The following is a 23,319-nucleotide window of genomic DNA, read 5'->3' as shown; positions in this document are numbered from 1 at the left end:
TTTTTGTATCTGTGTATTTATGTCTTTTAGATATAAAATTAGAAAAATACTTTTATTTACTTTTTTAAAGCGAGAAATATTGTGCTCCATCGGATTATATATATTAATAAATGTAAGAATTATTTATTTTAACAGGTCACTGTGATCAACTTTGATTAGCATTAGTCATGCTTAAAATCTTTTTCACTTGTAAGAAAAGGGTGACTAAAAAGTGTGACATGCAGTCTATATAAATAAAAGAATCAGGTGACCAGAAATGATCTTTCAAGGTTCCCAGTCCAGTGACAAAGAGAATGCAGTTTAAACTAGTCGGCATAATGTTATGAACAATAAAAATCAATAAATCTAGTTTCAAGTCCGATGAACATTTGCGTAAAACTCATGTTTAATAAATGAACGGCCCCGTTCCCAATACATTCTACCTTCCAACGCAAAGTATCTGTAGTGTGTACAGATATGTAACACACGCAGCTATGTATGCCAATGTATGCACGTGTGGTCGTGTGTGGCGTGTGAAAAGGAGAGAGTAGGTGTCAAAGTGAAAAAAAAAGGAGTAGGTCGATGCAGTATATGCAGCTCCATGCTGGGCTTTCGCTACCACCACGCTCTGTATATCCGCCTGGCTCTTTGTTTATTCTCCGCACGACGTACGGGCGTCGCGCAGCGAACAACGAGAGGCTCGAGGCTCGATGCGGCTGGTAGGAACGGCAGTAGTCAGTGCCGAGCAGTGCCGAGTGCGCTGACCCGTAGGACAGGCTAGACGGGTAGCGATGGTCGTTGACCGCGGTTGAACGCGATCCATTGTTTACATCGGCGCGCATCTCGGCGCATCCTGACGAACTCGCGCCGGGCGCCGTCTCCCCGTTGGCGATCTCGCCGCAACAAAGGACCGCAACGCGGCCGCGAATAAACATGTCGAGAGCAGCGGGAAGCTCTCCCGCGAGAGCGGCGAACAAAGGCGAGCAGCAGCAGCAGCAACAGCAACAGCAACAGCAGCAGCAGCAGCAGGAATTCCCGCTGGGCCTGGATAAAGACGCCAGCGAGCACAGCATCTCCAGCATGATGTCATGCGTGTCTATCTCGCCGAAGCACGCGGAAAGTAGCCTCCGAATTATGGAGAGTTATCTGCACAAGCAACAGCTGACAGACGTCACGCTGATCGCGGGTGAGTGTACCCGCCCTTTACCGGACTCCGGGATGCTTTTTGTTTTGATAACAACAGCATCTATGTGTCAACTGTCAATTGGACTTAGATGATAATGGTTAATCAAATGTTTTAATTAATAAAAACGAGGAGAGTTATTATTTTATCCCAATGTTTGCATAAAATGTGCATTTTCATGTATAATTTTATGTATATTTTTATGTATAATCAAGATTCAAAGAGAGAAATTCTTTATATTATTCAAAGTTGTTATTCAAAGTTTTTAACCAGTAAAAATTGAAGAGAGATTATATTTTGTACACATCACATATTGAAAATATTCTTCGCACTCGATGAACTTGTGACACATCCCATATTTCTTATATTTTTTTCTCTGTTCTGTACTTTTCTTAGGAAATAAGCGTGTCCCAGCTCATCGATTAGTACTCAGTGCTGGCTCTGAATACTTTGCTGCCATGTTCACAAGCTCTCTGCGAGAGTCGGCACAAAATGAAATAGAATTAATGGATGTTGATGGAGATGCTTTATGGGCTTTGGTTCTATATTGTTATACAGGTAATTCTGCTTGAGAAAATATGTTTAATGTAAGAAAACATTTCACAAATATTAACGTTACGATAAAGGCATTTGCAGATATTTTTTCTTAAGCCGTTCTTTTGTTAATTTTTGAATTTCTTATCAATTCTTAATGTTTTTGTACACTTGCAGGTTGCATAGAATTGCAGGAAGATAGCGTAGAGACTCTACTTGCAACGGCATGTTTGTTACAATTGAATCCAGTTATTAAAGCGTGCTGTCAATTTCTCGTCAAACAACTTCACCCTAGCAACTGTCTGGGCATACGGATGTTCGCCGATACGCAGGGTTGTTCGGAATTGCTTGAATACGCACACGCATACACTACCAAACATTTCATGGAAGTTACAAAAAATCAAGAATTCTTACTGCTATCTGCCAATGAAGTTGCAAAGTTACTTGAATCTGAGGATCTTAATGTTCCTTCAGAAGAAACTATCTTTCATGTAAGACAACTGTTTGTTGAGCGAACCAACAATATGAATAATAATTATATAAACAATATTTATATGAAATATTAAGAAGGAGATGTTATCATAGCTATAAGTTTTTTATACTATTGATCACGAATATACAAATATGTATTTCTATAATTGCTTGAGCAAATATTTCATACAAATGCAATTAAAATATCTAAGCTGAGATACAGAATAAATAGAATCGTTATCATTATTGTTTCAGGCTCTAGTGACTTGGCTGGAACACGATCCGGAAAACAGGAGCCAAGATGCCAGTAAATTATTAGGTTTAGTCAAATTACCATTGCTATCACCCGCGGTAAGTTCATCGACAGCTCAATTTTTTCACTCGACAGAATTTGTGCATTAGCTCAACTAATAAATCAAAACAGTTTATAGCTGACAATATTGAGAGTAACGAAATGTTCAAAGACCAAAGAATGGCGCAGGAATTAGTAATGGAAGCATTGAAGTATCATTTGCTGCCTGAGCGAAGACCTTTGCTTCAAACAGGCAGAACAAAACCCAGAAAAGCCACTGTGGGTACGTTGTTAGCTGTCGGAGGGATGGACGCCAATAAAGGTAATTTATTATATCCAAAATGAATTATTTAATATTAATCGCATAACTGATAATTAATCGATCACGATTAATGTAAAGAAAATATATTATGCCAATATTGTCGCACTATTTTACTTTTTGCAAGCGAAATAATTTGCAAAGTACTTTCTAGGTGCAACATCTATAGATGCATTTTCATTACGCGATAATGCTTGGAGATCTTTAGCAGCCATGAGCAGTAGAAGATTACAATTTGGCGCAGTGGTAGTCGATAAAAAATTGATTGTCGCGGGCGGTAGAGACGGTTTAAAAACATTGAACACAGTAGAATGCTTCGATTTCTCCACTCTTACGTGGAGCACTTTACCACCTATGAATGTTCATCGACACGGATTAGGTATGTGCAAATGCATGAGAATTTGCAAAATTAATGTGCAGTTGATTTCATTTATTCATAATCAAACCCTAGCCAATACGTTATAATATTCTTTCTCAGGAGTGGCAGTCTTAGGTGGACCTTTATATGCTGTTGGTGGTCACGACGGTTGGAGTTTTCTTGATGCGGTAGAGAGATGGGATCCGGCAACACGTCAGTGGAGTTCAATATGTCCTATGTCCATACAAAGATCTACAGTCGGTGTAGCTGTGTTAAATGATAAGTCAGTCTTTACAGATAAATTATTAAATTTATATGTCATATCTGTTTTCAACCATTTTAATTTCCTTTTTAGTACGTGTCTTCGTATAAATATTATTTTATTAACTTTAAATCTTATTAAATATTGAATTTTTTAAAATAAATTTGATATTAAATTTTTTATGATGTTTTAGATTGTACGCTGTAGGAGGAAGAGATATCAGTTCCTGCTTAAATACAGTAGAATGTTACGATCCGCACACGAACAAATGGACACCGTGCGCTCCTATGTCGAAGAGACGAGGCGGCGTAGGCGTAGGAGTAGTGAATGGTTGCCTTTATGCACTCGGTGGTCACGACGCTCCAGCTAGCAATCCCAATGCTAGCAGATTCGATTGTGTAGAAAGGTATAAAGCCGCTGTTACATTATATGTTAAAACTTTCAAGTTATATATAATGCGATGTAACAATATAGATATGATCCTAAAACCGATACGTGGACTATGGTTGCGCCAATGAGTGTGCCCCGGGATGCAGTTGGTGTGTGCGTATTAGGTGACCGACTTATGGCCGTGGGAGGATACGACGGCCAACAATATCTCACACTAGTGGAAGCCTACGATCCACATCTCAACGAATGGGAACCTGTGAGTGTATAAACTATTCCTGTAATTGAATATGGTAAATAGAAATAATTATAAATGTATTTCGTAAACTTAAACCTTTTTATATTTATAGGTTGCTCCTCTTAAGGTTGGCCGTGCGGGACCCTGTGTTGTTGTAAAAAATTTAACCAATAACATGTAGATTATTTTTACTAAACGATCAGTAATTGGACTTGCTAATTATGCAATTTATATTTGTAATGATTTAGGTGTTTCAGAAATATGACAGAATCTGCTCTCTTGTAATATTGCATGCATGTTAAATTAATCACATTGTTATTTTCTGAAACAATTTTAGATAATTTACATTTAAATAGGTATTATATTTCTTCTATATTTCTTAGCATGTAACAATTTTTATAGAATTTTTACATTTTCGTACTGTATTGAAAAAATTTCAACCATTGTAACTATGAAACATTAAATTTGGCACTTGTTTGTACATCATAATAATGATTAGTTACTTTAAATCCCAAGTGGAACATAAGGTCTCCTATAAGGTTTCAGTAATCGCTTTAAATTCAGATGTACTGGGTGATTAGCCCACAGCACCTTGGCATGGTGACAAATAGGAGATACACCTGTCAATTTTTAGCTATATTTTGGACCAATGCATACGTTTCAAATTCGCGCACTTTTGTCTGCGCGTGCGACCACGGAGCATGCGCATGTGGCAACAGAGCATTCAGCATGCACATGTCACAGTCACATGTGGTCGGCCGCCGGGCAATTCGCTCAACGTGCGGGGGGCAGTTCGGACGTGTTTTGTCCAGTAGGAAAATTTTTCTAACCTGAGAGTCGTCAACTTTAACGCTAAATATTTCGCTTCGCAGAGCAGACCGCCGCATTTTTCTGCCAGATTCTTTCGTTTCGTGTCAAAACTTGTCGAATGAGCATAATTTTATTGATATTCGAGGTGCAGTGCGTACTCAAAATAATTTCCCCACAATGTCATGCGTGTCCATCTCGCCCGAGCACGCGGAAAGTAGCCTCCGAATTATGGAGAGTTATCTGCACAAGCAACAGCTAACAGACGTCACGCTGATCGCGGGTGAGTGTACCCGCCCTTTACCGGGCTCTGGGATGCTTTTCGTTTTGATAACAACGCACCTATGTGTCAACTGTCAATTGGACTTATAATGATTCAGATGATAATAGTTAATCAAATGTTTTAATTAATAACAACTAGGAGAGTTATTATTTTATACCAATATGTTTACATAAAATGTGCATTTTCTAATATAATTTTATGTATAGTCAAGAGATTCAAAGAGAAATCTTTTTTATTGTTAAAAGTTGTTATTTAAAGTTTTTAATCAGTAAAAATTGAAGAGAGAGTATATTTTGTACACAACATATTGAAAATATTCTTCGCACTCGATGAACTTGTGACATCCCATTTCTCATATTTTCTTACTCTGTTCTGTGCTTTTCTTAGGAAATAAGCGTGTCCCAGCTCATCGATTAGTACTCAGTGCTGGCTCTGAATACTTTGCTGCCATGTTCACAAGCTCTCTGCGAGAGTCGGCACAAAATGAAATAGAATTAATGGATGTTGATGGAGATGCTTTATGGGCTTTGGTTCTATATTGTTATACAGGTATTTCTGCTTGAGAAGATATGTTTCATGTAAGAAAACATTTCACGAATATTAACGTTACGATAAAGGCATTTGCAGATATTTTTTTAAGCCATTCTTGTTAATTTCTGGATTTCTTGTCAATTCTTAATAACGTGTTTTTTTGTATACTTGCAGGTTGCATAGAATTGCAGGAAGATAGCGTAGAGACTCTACTTGCAACAGCATGTTTGTTACAATTGAATCCAGTTATTAAAGAGTGCTGTCAGTTTCTCGTCAAACAACTTCACCCAAGCAACTGTCTGGGCATACGGATGTTCGCTGATACGCAGGGTTGTTCGGAATTGGTTGAATACGCACATGCATACACTACCAAACATTTCATGGAAGTTACAAAAAATCAAGAATTCTTACTGCTATCTGCCAATGAAGTTGCGAAGTTACTGGAATCTGAGGATCTTAATGTTCCCTCGGAAGAAACTATCTTTCATGTAAGACAACTGTTTGTTGAGCGAACCAACAATGATATAATTATATAAACAATATTATATGAAATATTAGAAGAAGATGTTATCATAGCTATAAGTTTTTTATACTATTGATCACGAACATACAAATATGTATTCTATCTATAATTGCTTGAGCAAATATTTCATACAAATGCAATTAAAATATCTAAGCTGAGATACAGAATAAATAGAATCGTTATCATTATTGTTTCAGGCTCTAGTGACTTGGCTGGAACACGATCCGGAAAACAGGAGCAAAGATGCCAGTAAATTATTAGGTTTAGTCAAATTACCATTGCTATCACCCGCGGTAAGTTCATCGACAGCTCAATTTTTTCACTCGACAGAATTGTGCATTAGCTCACTAATAAATCAAAACAGTTTATAGCTGACAATATTGAGAGTAACGAAATGTTCAAAGACCAAAGAATGGCGCAGGAATTAGTAATGGAAGCATTGAAGTATCATTTGCTGCCTGAGCGAAGACTTTTGCTTCAAACAGGCAGAACAAAACCCAGAAAAGCCACTGTGGGTACGTTGTTAGCTGTCGGAAGGGTACACGCCAAGGAAGGTAATTTATTATATCTAAAATGAATTATTTAATATTAATCGCATAACTGATAATTAATCGTTCGCGATTAATGTAAAGAAAATATGTTATGCCAATATTGTCGCACTATTTTAGTTTTTCCAAACGAAATAATTTGCAACGTACTTTCTAGATGCATCATCTGTAGAGGCATTTTCATTACACGATAATGCATGGCGATCTCTAGATGAATTTTGCGATAAACCCTGGTCATCTGAATCACTCATAAGCCGAACAAGATGTCTATTTGGCGCAGTAGTAGTCGATAAAAAATTGATTTTTGTGGGCGGTAATGACGGTTCAGAAACATTGAACACAGTAGAATGCTTCGATTTCTCCACTTTTACGTGGAGCACTCTACCACCTATGAATGTTCATCGACAAGGATTAGGTATGTGCAAATGCATGAGAATTTGCAAAATTAAGGCTCCTGGATGGTCAGCCGAGAACTCTGCGTTGACGGTGGCGACGTACCGTCGCGGCAGAAATAAGAACTCTTTCCAATGGAGAATTCTGTCCTTTGTGACATGTTGACAACCTATTTTGTTGTGCATGCTATTTCTTTATTATTCTCTCTGCGCTTGTGTTCTAACGTTTAACGTATTCGTGAAAGTCGTAAAATTGACCGAAAAGTAAGATTTGCATGCGGAAGGAACGTTTTCACCTCCTTTCGATAGTCGTTAAACGGCTGTTTTTCCCGTATGTTTAGGCTTCGTTTTATGGCTGTTTGTTTATTGTCGAGGGAAAAGGGTAGTTTTCGGTCAATTTCGGAAGTGTTCTGAAACGATCTATAGTGATGTTTTATTGAAATGTCTTTTTATTTGAAAATGGCATGCACAACAAAATTGGGTGTTTTCCTCGTCTCGATAGTAATAATCCAATATGGCCGCGGTGACCATCCAGGAGCCTTAATGTGCAATTTATTTCATTTATTCATAATCAAACCCTGGCAAATACGTTATAATATTCTTTCTCAGGAGTGGCAGTCTTAGGTGGATTTTTATATGCTGTTGGTGGTCACGACGGTCGTTGTTTTCTTAATGCGGTAGAGAGATGGGATCCAGGAACAAGTCAGTGGAGTTCAATATGTCCTATGTCCGTACAAAGATGTGGAGTCGGTGTAGCTGTGTTAAATGATAAGTAAGTCTTTACAGATAAATTATTAAATTTATATGTCATATCTGTTTTCAATCATTTTAATTTCCTTTTTAGTACCTTTTAGTGTCTTCGTATAAATATTATTTTATCAACTTTAAATTTGATTAAATATTAAATTTTTTATCATGTTTTAGATTGTATGCCGTAGGAGGAGGAGATATCAGTTCCTGCTTAAATACAGTAGAATGTTACGATCCGCACACGAACAAATGGACACCGTGCGCACCTATGTCGAAGAGACGAGGCGGCGTAGGCGTAGGAGTAGTGAATGGTTGTCTTTATGCACTCGGTGGTCGTCGACCGTTTACTTGGCGATCCCAATGTTAGCAGATTCGACTGTGTAGAAAGGTACAAAGCCGCTGTTACATTATATGTTAAAGCTTTCAAGTTATATATAATGCGATGTAACAATATATAGATATGATCCTAAAACCGATACGTGGACTATGGTTGCGCCAATGAGTGTGCCCCGGAGTAGAGTTGGTGTGTGCGTATTAGGTGACCGACTTATGGCCGTGGGAGGATACAACGGCCAACAATATCTCACACTAGTGGAAGCCTACGATCCACATCTCAACGAATGGGAACCTGTGAGTGTATAAACTATTCCTGTAATTGAATATGGTAAATAGGAATAATTGTAAATGTATTTTGTAAACTTAAACATGTTTATGTTTGCAGGTTGCTCCTCTTAATGCTGGCCGTGAGGGACCGTGTGTTGTTGTAAAAAATTTAACTAATAACATGTAGATTATTTTTACTAAACGATCAGTAATTGGACTTGCTAATTATGTAATTTATATTTGTAATTACATATGATTTAGGTGTATTGAAAAAATTTCAACCATTAATTGTAACTATCAAACATTATATTTGGCACTTATTTGTACATGATGATAATGATTAGTTCCTTTAAGTCCTAAGTGGAACATAAAGTCTCCTATGAGGTTTCAGTAAGTCGCTTTAAATTCAGATGTACGGGGGGTGATTAGCCCACAGCACCTTGGCATGGTGACAAATAGGAGATACACCTATCAATTTTCAGCTATATTTTGGACCAATGATTTAATGTCTTTTCGAAAGGCAAGTCCTCCCCCTCTTCGTTAATTTCTCATGCGAAAGGGCAGTTTAGAATATTAAAATTCCCATGATCACAGAATGGACTCGAGCCCAGATTTTTATGATTACAATCTGGCGCTTTACCAATAGACTACACTGCTACCTTTATTGGTACATAATACCTCGATTTTATATAAATTTTTAGTGTAATGAATAATGAATTGACAATGTTGAAATTTGTCCATCATATTAATCCACAGATGTCTGCTGTCTATGAAGTAGATATTTGTGGTGGACGGAGATCTGCGCGAAACGGGCGAGTTTTCGATCCATCCATATTCTCTCATTGAACAGAGTATAGAATATAAGTACAATTTTTAATAAAATATAGATATACATATACATACATATAAACATGTTTCCTCTCATAAAAGTAACATTGTTTTTCATAAATGTCTATATTATTTTTTATAATAAATCATATGTAATAAATTGTATCCAGTTATATTAAAAATGATTGATAAATCAAGAGTGCTAGAGAGAAACAGGAAAAAAATTAATATTGAAGATATAAATACTTCGAGTGATTGCGATGTCTGTGCGTGAGATTATACTGACAAGAAAAATCAAAATTTAATAAACTTGAAGTTTGTTAAAGGAAGATTATATACATACATAAGAACAAATTTATTTTTCTCATCAAGATAAATATCTTTACTTACACATGTATGATATATATTTCTATATTTGGTGGTTATAATCTCTTGAAATAAATAAAATTATTATTAAGGGAATGCTGGAGCCGTCTGTTTTACCGGCATTTTTTGTCGGCACGTAGCGTCGTATTAATTTGACAGAATTAAAAATCCTTCTCCAGAATTGCAGTACATACATTAATGATTCGGGGGAACTCTGATTTTATATAGAAACGAGAAAAAATTACGGAAGTACAGATTTCCTTATCCTACTTTTATCCCAATATGGCGTCTCGAGTTGCGGCGAGCTGTCATCTCGTCACAAGATGTATTTCATATAAGAGATATACCATTGGTACGAACGCGAAAACAAGTTCCCCCGAATTGCACAACAAGAAAAACATCGATAAACCCTCCAAATCAAGATTTGGAAGCGTAATATAAAAGTATAATGTCGACGTGCATCGTGCAATGTAGCGTGCTATCCTTGTCTATATCTTTGTCTATACAAGGACAGATATAGTTTGCCGGTCTTCTTTACCGACACCGATCGAGTTCGGCTTTAGGGGATGCTCTGGGGGTCGATTACGGTTCTTGAAACGAGGTGAAAATTATAAAAGTGAACAGATTTACTAGATTTCGACCAATAAAATCATAGATACCCTAGTGAATTTTCTCACTTTTGTAACTTTCACCTCGTTTCAAGAACCGTAATAATAAGCCCCCTGGAGCCGTCGAAAATTATATAACTTGCATTTGTCCTACAGTGAGTTCGCGATCTAATCTATCGACTCCAGCTAACAACAACAACATTTTCGTTGCATCAGGTTATGAAACCTGTCATACCGACAATGTAGCGACTACAACATGCCCCGCGCGGGCCCGCGGCCACATGCGCATGCTCCGTGGCCGCAAGCGCATGCAATAGTAAGCGAATTTGAAACGTACTTTTTTCTGCCAGGTTCGGTCGTTTTGTGCAAAAACGCATCGATTAAGCTTAAGTTCAACGATATCGGTGAGGAGGCCACTATTCTTTAGATTTATCTAGTTTTCCTTTGTCTCTACTTCGGATATTCACGAGGTTCAGTTGTAAGAATAAAGTTTATTAAGTATACACAATCTTTTGAGTCAACCTCGCATCCAGAACGAACAGCTCTTTTCAAGTAGTGCCCACAATGTCATGCGTGTCCATCTCGCCGAAGCACGCGGAAAGTAGCCTCCGAATTATGGAGAGTTATCTGCACAAGCAACAGCTGACAGACGTCACGCTGATCGCGGGTGAGTGTATGTACCCGTCCTTCCGTACCGGGCTCCGGGGTGCTTTTTGTTTTGATAACCACGCATCTATGTGTCAACTGTCAATTGGACTTGTAATGATTCAGATAATGATTAATCAAATGTTTTAATTAATAAGAACGAGGAGTTATTATTTTATCTCAATATATGTTTACATAAAATGTGCATTTTTATATATATAATTTGATGTATATTTTTATGTATAATATCAAGATTCAAAGAGAAATTTTTTTATTATTAAACAGTTGTTATTCAAAGTTTTTAACCAGTAAAAATTGAAGAGAGAGTATATTTTGTACACAACATATTGGAAATATTCTTCGCACTCGATGAACTTGTGACGTCCCATTTCTCATATTTTTTTTCTTTGTTCTGTGTTTTTTTCTTAGGAAACAAGCGTGTCCCAGCTCATCGATTAGTACTCAGTGCTAGCACTGAATATTTTTGCTGCCATGTTCACAAGCTCTTTTCAAGAGTCGGCACAAAATGAAATAGAATTAATGGATGTTGATGGAGATGCTTTATGGGCTTTGGTTCTATATTGTTATACAGGTAATTCTGCTTGAGAAAATATGTTTAATGTAAGAAAACATTTTACGAATATTAACGTTACGATAAAGGCATTTGCAGAAATTTTTTTTAAGCCGTTCTTGTTAATTTTTGGATTTCTTATCAATTCTTAATGTTTTTGTATACTTGCAGGTCGCATAGAATTGCAGGAAGATAGCGTAGAAACTCTACTTGCAGCAGCATGTTTATTACAATTGAATCCAGTTATTAAAGCGTGCTGTCAGTTTCTCGTCAAACAACTTCACCCAAGCAACTGTCTGGGCATACGGAGGTTCGCCGATACGCAGGGTTGTTCGGAATTGGTTGAATACGCACACGCATACATTACCAAAAATTTCATGGAAGTTACAAAAAATCAAGAATTCTTACTGCTATCTGCCAATGAAGTTGCGAAGTTACTGGAATCTGAGGATCTTAATGTTCCCTCGGAAGAAACTGTCTTTCATGTAAGACAACTGTTTGTTGAGCGAACCCATTTATATGAAATATTAAGAAGGAGATGTTATCATAGCGATAAGTTTTTTATAGCTATACTATTAATCATAAATATACAAATATGTATTTCTATAATTGCTTAAACAAATATTTCATACAAGTGCAATTAAAATATCTAAACTGAGATACAGAATAAATAGAATCGTTATTGTTTTATTATTATTTCAGGCTTTAGTGACTTGGCTGGAACACGATCCAGAAAACAGGAGCAAAGATGCCAGTAAATTATTAGGTTTAGTCAAATTACCATTGCTATCACCCGCGGTAAGTTCATCGACAGCTCAATTTTTTCACTCGACAGAACTCGTGCATTAGCACTAATAAATCAAAACAGTTTATAGCTAACAATATTGAGAGTAACGAAATGTTCAAAGACCAAAGAATGGTGCAGGAATTAGTAATGGAAGCATTTAAGTATCATTTGCTGCCTGAGCAAAGACCTTTGCTTCAAACAGGCAGAACGAAACCCAGAAAAGCCACTGTGGGTACGTTGTTAGCTATCGGAAGGAAGAACGCCTATCAAAGTAATTTATTATATTCAAAATGAATGATTTAATATTAATTGCATAACTGATAATTAATCGATCGATTAATGTAAAGAAAATATGTTATGCCAATATTGTCGCACTATTTTAGTTTTTCCAAGCGAAATAATTTGCAACGTACTTTCTAGGTGCACCATCTGTAGAGGCATTTTCATTACGCGATAATGCCTGGAGATCTCTAGAATTTTGCGATAAATCCTGGTCATCTGTATCATTTGCTGTATCACTTATAAGCCGTGGAAGATTTCAATTTGGCGCAGTAGTAGTCGATAAAAAATTGATTGTCGCGGGCGGTAGAAAGGGTTTAAAAAACATTAAACACGGTAGAATGCGTCGATTTCTCCACTCTTGAGCGGAGCTCTCTACCGCGTATGAATGTTCTCGACAAGGATTAGGTATGTGCAAATGCATAAGAATTTGCAAAATTAATGTGCCATTTATTTCATTTATTCATAATCAAACCCTGGCAAATACGTTATAATATTCTTTCTCAGGAGTGGCAGTCTTAGGTGGACTTTTATATGCTGTTGGTGGTTACGACGGTGATTATCTTCTTAATGCGGTAGAGAGATGGGATCCGGGAACATGTCAGTGGAGTTCAATATGTCCTATGTCCATACAAAGAACTGAAGTCGGTGTAGCTGTGTTAAATGATAAGCAAGTCTTTACAGATAAATTATTAAATTTATATGTCATATCTGTTTTCAATCATTTTAATTTCCTTTTTAGTACCTTTTAGTGTCTTCGTATAAATATTATTTTATCAACTTTAAATTTGATTAAATATTAAATTTTTTATCATGTTTTAGATTGTATGCCGTAGGAGGAGGAGATATCAGTTCCTGCTTCAATACAGTAGAATGTTACGATCCGCACACGAACAGATGGACACCGTGTGCACCTATGTCGAAGAGACGAGTCAACGTAGGCGTAGGAGTAGTGAATGGTTGTCTTTATGCACTCGGTGGTTACGACGCTCCAGCTTACAATCCCAATGCTGGCATATTGGACTGTGTGGAAAGGTATAAAGCCGCTGTTACATTATATGTTAAAACTTTCAAGTTATATATAATGCGATGTAACAATTTAGATATGATCCTAAAACCGATACGTGGACTATGGTTGCGCCAATGAGTGTGCCCCGGAGTGAAGTTGGTGTGTGCGTATTAGGTGACCGACTTATGGCCGTGGGAGGATACGACGGCCATCAAATTCTCACACTAGTGGAAGCCTACAATCCACATATCAACGAATGGGAACCTGTGAGTGTATAAACTATTCCTGTAATTGAAAATGGTAAATAGAAATAATTGTAAATGTATTTTGTAAACTTAAACATTTTTATGTTTGTAGGTTGCTCCTCTTAAGGCTGGCCGTGCGGGAACTTGCGTTGTTGTAAAAAATTAAACAATAACATGTAGATTATTTTTACTAAACTATCAGTAACTGGACTTGCTAATTATGCAATTTATATGTGTAATTACATATGATTTAGGTGTTTAAGAAATAGACAGAATCTGCTCTCTTGTGATATTGCATGCATGTTAAAATAGTCACATTGTTATTTTTCTGAAACAATTTTAGATAATTTTACATTTAAATAAGTATTATATTTCTTCCTAGCTTGTAACAATTTTTGTAGAATTTTTACACATTTTCGTACTGTATTGAAAAAATTTCAAGCATTGTAACTATCAAACATTATATTGGCACTTGTTTGTACGTGATGATAATGATTAGTTCCTTTAAATCCCAAGTGGAACATGAGGTCTCCTATGAGGTTTCAGTAATCGCTTTAAATTCAGATGTACTGGGTGATTAGCCCACAGCACCTTGGCATGGTGACAAATAGGAGATACACCTGTCAATTTTTAGCTATATTTTGGACTAATGCATACGTTTCAAATTCGCGCACTTTTGTCTGCGCGTGCGACCATGGAGCATGCGCATGTGGCCACAGAGCTAACAGAGCAAACAGAGCATTCAGCATGCACATGTGGTCGGCCGCGGGGCAATTCGCTCAACGTGCGGAGGGCAGTTCGGACGTGTTTTGTCCAGTAGGAAAATTTGTTTAACTTGAGAGTCGTCAACTTTAACGCTAAATATTTCGCTTCGCAGAGCAGACCGCCGCATTTTTCTGCCAGATTCTTTCGTTTCGTGTCAAAACTTGTCGAATGAGCATAATTTTATTGATATTCGAGGTGCAGCGCGTACTCAAAATAATTTCCCCACAATGTCATGCGTGTCCATCTCGCCGAACCACGCGGAAAGTAGCCTCCGAATTATGGAGAGTTATCTGCACAAGCAACAGCTGACGGACGTCACGCTGATCGCGGGTGAGTGTACCCGCCCTTTACCGGGCTCCGGCTCCGGGATGCTTTTTGTTGTGATAACAACATTTATGTGTCAACTGTCAATTGGATTTGTAATGATTCAGATGATAATGATTAATCAAATGTTTTAATTAATAAAAACGAGGAGAGTTATTATTTTATCCCAATATGTTTACATGTGAAATGTGCATTTTCATATATAATTTTATGTATATTTTCATGTATAATATCAAGATTTAAAGAGAAATTCTTTTTATTATTAAAAGTTATTCAAAGTTTTTAACCAGTAAAAATTGAAGAGAGAGTATATTTTGTACACAACATATTGAAAATATTCTTCGCGCTCGATGAACTTGTGACATCCCATTTCTCATATTTTTTTCTCTGTTCTGTGCTTTTCTTAGGAAATAAGCGTGTACCAGCTCATCGATTAGTACTCAGTGCTGGCTTAGAATATTTTGCTGCCATGTTCACAAACCCTCTGCGAGAGTCGGCACAAAATGAAATAGAATTAATGGATGTTGATGGAGATGCTTTATGGGCTTTGGTTCTTTATTGTTATACAGGTATTTCTGCTTGAGAAGATATGTTTCATGTAAGAAAACATTTCACGAATATTAACGTTACGATAAAGGCATTTGCAGATATTTTTTTAAGCCATTCTTGTTAATTTCTGGATTTCTTGTCAATTCTTAATAACGTGAGTTTTTTTGTATACTTGCAGGTTGCATAGAATTACAGAAAGATAGCGTAGAGACTCTACTTGCAACAGCATGTTTATTACAATTGAATCCAGTTATTAAAGCGTGCTGTCAGTTTCTCGTCAAACAACTTCACCCAAGCAACTGTCTGGGCATACGGATGTTCGCCGATACGCAGGGTTGTTCGGAATTGCTTGAATACGCACACGCATACACTACCAAACATTTCATGGAAGTTACAAAAAATCAAGAATTCTTACTGCTATCTGCCAATGAAGTTGCAAAGTTACTTGAATCTGAGGATCTTAATGTTCCTTCAGAAGAAACTATCTTTCATGTAAGACAACTGTTTGTTGAGCGAACCAATTTATATGAAATATTAAAAAAGAGATGTTATCATAGCGATAAGTTTTTTATAGCTATACTATTGATCATATAAATATACAAATATATATTTCTATAATTGCTTAAGCAAATATTTCATACAAATGCAATTAAAATACCTAACCTGAGATACAGAATAAACAGAATCGTTATTGTTTTATTATTATTCCAGGCTCTAGTGACTTGGCTGGAACACGATCCAGAAAACAGGAGCAAAGATGCCAGTAAATTATTAGGTTTAGTCAAATTACCATTGCTATCACCCGCGGTAAGTTCATCGACAGCTCAATTTTTTCACTCTACAGAACTTGTGCATTAGCACTAAATAAATCAAAACAGTTCATAGCTGACAATATTGAGAATAACGAATTGTTCAAAGACCAAAGAATGGTGCAGGAATTAGTAATGGAAGCATTTAAGTATCATTTGCTGCCTGAGCGAATATCTTTGCTTCAAACAGGCAGACCGAAATCCAGAAAAGCCACTCTGGGTACGTTGTTAGCTATCGGAAGGGTACACGCCAAGGAAGGTAATTTATTATATCTAAAATGAATTATTTAATATTAATCGCATAACTGATAATTAATCGTTCGCGATTAATGTAAAGAAAATATGTTATGCCAATATTGTCGCACTATTTTAGTTTTTCCAAGCGGAATAATTTGCAACGTACTTTCTAGATGCACCATCTGTAGAGGCATTTTCATTACGCGATAATGCCTGGCGATCTCTAGATGAATTTTGCGATAAACCCTGGTTATCTGAATCATTCATAAGCCGAAGAAGACGTCAATTTGGCGCAGTAGTAGTCGATAAAAAATTGATTTTGGTGGGCGGTAGTGCATGTTCAGAAACATTGAACACAGTAGAATGCTTCGATTTCTCCACTCTTACGTGGAGCACTCTGCCACCTATGAATGTTCATCGACAAGGATTAGGTATGTGCAAATGCATGAGAATTTGCAAAATTAAGGCTCCTGGATGGTCAGCCGAGAACTCTGCGTTGACGGTGGCGACGTACCGTCGCGGCAGAAATAAGAACTCTTTCCAATGGAGAATTCTGTCCTTTGTGACATGTTGACAACCTATTTTGTTGTGCATGCTATTTCTTTATTATTCTCTCTGCGCTTGTGTTCTAACGTTTAACGTATTCGTGAAAGTCGTAAAATTGACCGAAAAGTAAGATTTGCATGCGGAAGGAACGTTTTCACCTCCTTTCGATAGTCGTTATACGGCTGTTTTTCCCGTATGTTTAGGCTTCGTTTTATGGCTGTTTGTTTATTGTCGAGGGAAAAGGGTAGTTTTCGGTCAATTTCGGAAGTGTTCTGAAACGATCTATAGACCGGTATTCATAGTCGAATCTTATATTTAAGACCGTCTTAAGTAATATCTTAAGGGTCGACAGGAGTAACACTACCGACCTCTGTCGGGTTGCTTAGCTGCGAGTCCGTATTTTATTTATTATAAATTTTTTAAAAGCCAAAATGGAAAATCCGGCTCTGTACCAGCTTGCGGCAGATCTTACTGATTAAAACAAGCACAAGTTTAATGAGATTCGTTAATTAATTTGGCTAAAATTTGGGAAAAACCGTTCCTAAGCAGCTTTGCAGCTCTAAGCAAGCCTGAAAAGCTGCTTAGAAAAGGTTTTTCCCAAATTTTAGCCAAATTAATTAACGAATCTCATTAAACTTATGATCGTTTTAATCAGTAAGATCAGCCGCAAGCCGGTACACAGCCGGTTTTCCATTTTAGCTCTTAAAAAATTTATAATAAATAAAATACGGACTCGCAGCTAAGCAACCCGACAGAGGTCGGTAGTGTTACTCCTGTCGACCCTTAATGTTATGAACCAATCACAGAGTCGTATTAGCATTTTAAGACATTACTTAAGACAGTCTTAAAATAAGAACCGACTATGAATACCGACCATAGTGATGTTTTATTGAAATGTCTTTTTATTTGAAAATGGCATGCACAACAAAATTGGGTGTTTTCCTCGTCTCGATAGTAATAATCCAATATGGCCGCGGTGACCATCCAGGAGCCTTAATGTGCAATTTATTTCATTTATTCATAATCAGACCTTGGCAAATACGTTATAATATTCTATTTTAGGAGTGGCGGTCTTAGGTGGACTTTTATATGCTGTTGGTGGTCACAACAATGATTGTTTTCTTAATGCGGTAGAGAGATGGGATCCGGGAACAGATCAGTGGAGTTCAATATGTCCAATGTCCGTACAAAGAGCTGGAGTCGGTGTAGCTGTGTTAAATGATAAGTGAGTCTTTACAGATAAATTATTAAATTTATATGTCATATCTGTTTTCAATCATTTTAATTTCCTTTTTAGTACGTGTCTTTGTATAAATATTATTTTATTAAATTTAAATCTTATTAAATATTAAAATCTTTAAAATAAATTTGATATTAAAATTTTATGACGTTTTAGATTGTATGCCGTAGGAGGAAGAGATATCAGTTCCTCCTTAACTACGGTAGAATGTTATGATCCGCACACGAACAAATGGACACCGTGCGCACCTATGTCGAAGAGACGAGGCTGGGTAGGCGTAGGAGTAATGAATGGTTGTCTTTATGCACTCGGTGGTCAGGACACTTCACGTACCAATTTCAATGTTCGCAGATTCGACTGTGTAGAAAGGTATAAAGCCGCTGTTACATTATATGTTAAAACTTTCAAGTTATATATAATGCGATGCAACAATATAGATATGATCCTAAAACCGATACGTGGACTATGGTTGCGCCAATGAGTGTGCCCCGGAATGCAGTTGGTGTGTGCGTATTAGGTGACCGACTTATGGCCGTGGGAGGATTCGACGGCCGACAATATCTCACACTAGTGGAAGCCTACGATCCACATCTCAACGAATGGGAACCTGTGAGTGTATAAACTATTTACGTAATTGAATATGGTAAATAGAAATAATTGTAAATGTATTTTGTAAACTTAAACATGTTTATGTTTGCAGGTTGCTCCTCTTAAGGCTGGCCGTATGGGACCGTGTGTTGTTGTAAAAAATTTAACTAATAACATGTAGATTATTTTTACTAAACGATCAGTAATTGGACTTGCTAATTATGCAATTTATATTTGTAATTACATATGATTTAGGTGTATTGAAAAAATTTCAACCATTAATTGTAACTATCAAACATTATATTTGGCACTTATTTGTATGTACATGATGATAATGATTAGTTCCTTTAAGTCCTAAGTGGAACATAAGGTCTCCTATGAGGTTTCAGTAAGTCGCTTTAAATTCAGATGTACGGGGGGTGATTAGCCCACAGCACCTTGGCATGGTGACAAATAGGAGATACACCTATCAATTTTCAGCTATATTTTGGACCAATGATTTAATGTCTTTTCGAAAGGCAAGTCCTCCCCTCTTCGTTAATTTCTCATGCGAAAGGGCAGTTTAGAATATTAAAATTCCCATGATCACAGAATGGACTCGAGCCCAGATTTTTATGATTACAATCTTTACCAATAGACTACACTGCTACCTTTATTGGTACATAATACCTCGATTTTATATAAATTTTTAGTGTAATGAATAATGAATTGACAATGTTGAAATTTGTCCATCATATATTAATCCACAGATGTCTGTTGTCTATGAAGTAGATATTTGTGGTGGACGGAGATCTGCGCGAAACGGACGAGTTTTCGATCCATCCATATTCTCTCATTGAACAGAGTATAGAATATAAGTACAATTTTTAATAAAATATAGATATACATATACATACATATAAACATGTTTCCTCTCATAAAAGTAACATTGTTTTTCATAAATGTCTATATTATTTTTTATAATAAATCATATGTAATAAATTGTATCCAGTTATATTAAAAATGATTGATAAATCATGAGTGCTAGAGAGAAACAGGAAAAAAATTAATATTGAAGATATAAATACTTCGAGTGATCGCGATGTCTGTGCGTGAGATTATACTGACAAGAAAAATCAAAATTTAATAAACTTGAAGTTTGTTAAAGGAAGAATATATACATACATAAGAACAAATTTATTTTTCTCATCAAGATAAATATCTTTATTTACACATGTATGATATATATTTCTATATTTGATGGTTATAATCTCTTGAAATAAATAAAATTATTATTAACTAATTAAAAGAAAACCACATTATTTTATTCGTTTACATTACAACTGTTTAATTCTCTTCTTAACAAGCCAGAAAAGTCCTGAAACAATCATAAATTATATAGTTTTCACAAAATTAGAAACAAAAATCGTAAAATCATGAAAAATATAGAAACTATGAACTTTACAAACATCACAATGTCAATATCGATGAAATTGCAGTGAATGCGAAGATAGAGGAGCACTTTAGCTTACCGTGGAAAATCTGACGCTGGTTCTGCGAACTTGTGCCTGACCATAAACGTAGCAATAGCTTCCGCTACTTTATCCGGGACGTCTTCATGAACAGCGTGCCCACAAGCGGGCAATACTTGCATTTGGAATTTACCTATTTTCATGGGAAAGCAAGGAATTATTTTATTAAAATATTACACAAAAATTATGCATCGTCAGCATTGAAAATTATATACCTTGCATTTGTCCTACAGTGAGTTCGCGATCTAATCTATCGACTCCAGCTAACAACAACATTTTCGGTGCAGAGACATTCAAGAATGCCGTCGATAAACCCTTAAACCAGCTGAACCAATGCTGTTCCGTTTTTGCCAAATCTATTCTCCAGACATACTTTCTATTAGTAGTGACAGCAGAAGACGCAGGTGGCGGCGGTGGCATGCTGACTGACTCTTCCTCTTGGATAATATCATCTCGTGGTATAACTGGTTCTGGATTAGATTCAGTGTTGTATTGGGTTGGCACTGAGTCAATATCATGAGTTGCTAATTTGCCAGTTTCAATGCTGAAATGGCACGTGTGTTGCATATGACTCGATTTATTTTAATATCAATATAAAAGTATTATAAAAGCCTAAGTATCCTCCTTAAGAACTCACTAACTTCTTTATCTGCCCAGGAACCGAAACCTTTGCCGATTGTAGATTCCGAATTTGTCCGCCACGAACGCTGAAAACATTAATTAAAACTTGTTTAATTCTATTTGGAAACTTTATTTTGTCTATATATAAAAATGAAGTGACTAAAGAACTAAATTATCATTAAGAATCAAATTAAGTTACTTTCAAGTAGCAAAAAAATTGTTTAAAAAGCACACTTGTTACGATACAATAATAAATGTATTAAAAGCATAAGAAATACTAACCACCACTCTATAGCCTGAGGTATGGTGCTGAAACTAGACGGCCGGGATCTTAAGAAACTTTGCATAGAGGCTAATGCATCCATTGCCGTGCCCTCTACGACGTCTATAACTCCTAATCCATATAAATTTGGAATTAGCGGAGCTGCTCTTACAGCTATCGCACCACCCATGCTATGACCGACAAGAATTATCGGAACATCATGTGCAATTGCATCTATAACAGCTGCAACATCCCTGGATGAGAAAAAAATTTATCAAAGGTGGCAAAGATATAAGATTTTATATCAACTGATCAAATGATATACTTAAAAAATGAAAAAAATTTTATGAGCCGCGTTATAGATATGTACAACCTTACAAACTTTTTTATATATTTAAAGAAAGTTTTTAACAAATTTATCATTAAGATTAATCCTTAAATACACAATTTTTTGTAGAACTCTATTTTTTAAATAAATAATGACTGATTAAGGAATTCTAAAAAAGATATTTAAAAAATTCTTTACTGAGTTGAACCCTCTCAAGGAAAGGAAAAAAAGGGTAAAAAAAGATCATTTACGGATATACAAAGCCACGTGTTTGAACTTCATAAGGAAAAGTACACAAAGCAGCAAAAAATTGCTTCCCATATATGCAAAGCTGTACATACATTTAAAGGTGCCATTTTACATTGACGCTCGACGCTTATTTTCAGCGAGCAAAAATCTTCAAAAATAATATATATATATAATATATATATATAATATATATATATATATATAAAATAGGCTTCAAAATACGTAAAATATTAATTATTTTCAAGTAGTAAGATTTTACGAATATATAAAATATAAATATTATTTCTGAAGATTTTTGCTCACTGAAAATGAGCGTCGAGCCGATCGAGTGTTAACGTAAAGAGGCACCTTAGGGGTTGAAATACGTTCTGAAATGTATAATTAAAGTGCAAAAAAAATTTAATGTACATTTTACTTACGATGCTAAAGTATCTGCCGACAAGTCCTCATCCTCTGTGGTGTGAGTGTCTCCGTGACCCCTAAGATCAATAGCCATGACTCTGCATAACACCATTGTCATAATCGATTTCTAAAATTCATAACGCGGATTAATCTCTTTCCCAGCATGTTTACTGGCAATCGTAGACGATACTCACTGTAAGTTCTGCCCATGTTAAACCACTGAAACCACCACCGTGTAACAAAACTAATAACGGTCCCTCAGTGCCCTTGATGTAAACGTGAAAAACATTCTCTCCCACCGGCACATCCTTGGAATGATCAAAGTACGAATTCCACTGCACCGGCTCGTAGTCCCTCCTTCGTTGGGCTCCCCTCGACTTACCAAGTCTTTAAAAAAAAAGAGAGAGAGAGAAAAGACATTTTTGTATATTGATTTCACAGCAACTTCCTTCGACTTATTAATCTAAAATCCCATGATGATTTTTTTCATGGAGGGATGTCACACGAACCTGGAGTTCAACGCCGAGAAGTTGACCGCCGACGGTGGTAATTTGGATTTCAAAATTGACTTTTGAAGGGCAGACATGTTAACGTGTCGCAGACGTCGGTGATGCCGTCGGTGATGTCGTGTCGGGAACGCTTCTCGCACTCGCCTTCGGTCGCAGTCATATATGCAAAGGAAGGAGCACTTCGCGATGCACGGTCGCGCGTATATACGAGAGGCAGAAAAAAGAAGCGTGAGAAGCGTACGACGTACGACGTTAACGGGCCCGCCGGTGAAAGGAACGGTCGAGGACACGAGACTCAACACTATCGCACGACGCACGTCGACGCGAACGGAGCACAAATGGCGGAAACGAGTTTTTTTTTCTATTCTTTCTCCCTCTTTTCCTTATTACTTCTCCTAAATGTTACACTCGATCCTACGACTTTCGGTAAAACTGATTCTACCTCGAGCAACAGCATCACCGAGCTTTCTTAAATTATTTCTTGAATAAACGTCAATATACACGATATACATTAGTAGACGAAGACTTATTCCGATGAGTTTTGGAACGCCTTAAAAATCCCGCGTTTCAGTACGATCCGA

At 36.6% G+C, this 23,319-nt stretch overlaps 3 protein-coding genes and 1 pseudogene across 5 annotated transcripts; 3 read left to right on the top strand and 1 right to left on the bottom strand.

Annotated features, from left to right (window-relative positions):
- Positions 1 to 126: 126 nt before the first annotated feature.
- On the top strand, positions 127 to 5,114 carry LOC139809986 (kelch-like protein 5). The gene is made up of 10 exons (XM_071773319.1): positions 127 to 1,165; positions 1,559 to 1,720; positions 1,874 to 2,187; positions 2,423 to 2,518; positions 2,592 to 2,781; positions 2,933 to 3,157; positions 3,257 to 3,419; positions 3,592 to 3,804; positions 3,873 to 4,044; positions 4,136 to 5,114. Exons 1-10 carry the CDS (start codon positions 913 to 915, stop codon positions 4,202 to 4,204), a joined length of 1,857 nt encoding a protein of 618 aa, XP_071629420.1. The 5' UTR covers positions 127 to 912; the 3' UTR covers positions 4,205 to 5,114.
- On the top strand, positions 4,979 to 14,894 carry LOC139810145 (uncharacterized; annotated as a pseudogene).
- On the top strand, positions 14,759 to 19,180 carry LOC139809988 (kelch-like protein 5). Of its 3 annotated transcripts, none has more exons than XM_071773322.1 (10): positions 14,759 to 14,893; positions 15,295 to 15,456; positions 15,615 to 15,928; positions 16,148 to 16,243; positions 16,315 to 16,504; positions 16,671 to 16,913; positions 18,091 to 18,253; positions 18,425 to 18,637; positions 18,706 to 18,877; positions 18,969 to 19,180. In XM_071773322.1, exons 1-10 carry the CDS (start codon positions 14,791 to 14,793, stop codon positions 19,035 to 19,037), a joined length of 1,725 nt encoding a protein of 574 aa, XP_071629423.1. In that variant the 5' UTR covers positions 14,759 to 14,790; the 3' UTR covers positions 19,038 to 19,180. The 3 variants fall into 3 exon arrangements, with proteins under 3 accessions (XP_071629423.1, XP_071629422.1, XP_071629424.1); XM_071773321.1 differs by having other exon boundaries at positions 16,656 to 16,913; XM_071773323.1 differs by lacking the exon at positions 14,759 to 14,893 and having other exon boundaries at positions 15,295 to 15,485; positions 16,656 to 16,913.
- Positions 19,181 to 20,017: 837 nt separating this feature from the next.
- Positions 20,018 to 23,185, bottom strand: LOC139809992 (protein phosphatase methylesterase 1). The gene is made up of 8 exons (XM_071773333.1): positions 22,739 to 23,185; positions 22,424 to 22,616; positions 22,247 to 22,356; positions 21,271 to 21,504; positions 21,009 to 21,074; positions 20,583 to 20,911; positions 20,368 to 20,500; positions 20,018 to 20,213 (listed from the first exon to the last, which is right to left on the bottom strand). Exons 1-8 carry the CDS (start codon positions 22,813 to 22,815, stop codon positions 20,195 to 20,197), a joined length of 1,161 nt encoding a protein of 386 aa, XP_071629434.1. The 5' UTR covers positions 22,816 to 23,185; the 3' UTR covers positions 20,018 to 20,194.
- Between the last annotated feature and the right edge of the window lie 134 nt (positions 23,186 to 23,319).

This window comes from Temnothorax longispinosus, chromosome 3 (genome assembly GCF_030848805.1).
Source record: "Temnothorax longispinosus isolate EJ_2023e chromosome 3, Tlon_JGU_v1, whole genome shotgun sequence".
NCBI lineage: Eukaryota > Metazoa > Arthropoda > Insecta > Hymenoptera > Formicidae > Temnothorax > Temnothorax longispinosus.
This window is presented reverse-complemented; position numbering and strand designations above follow the sequence as displayed.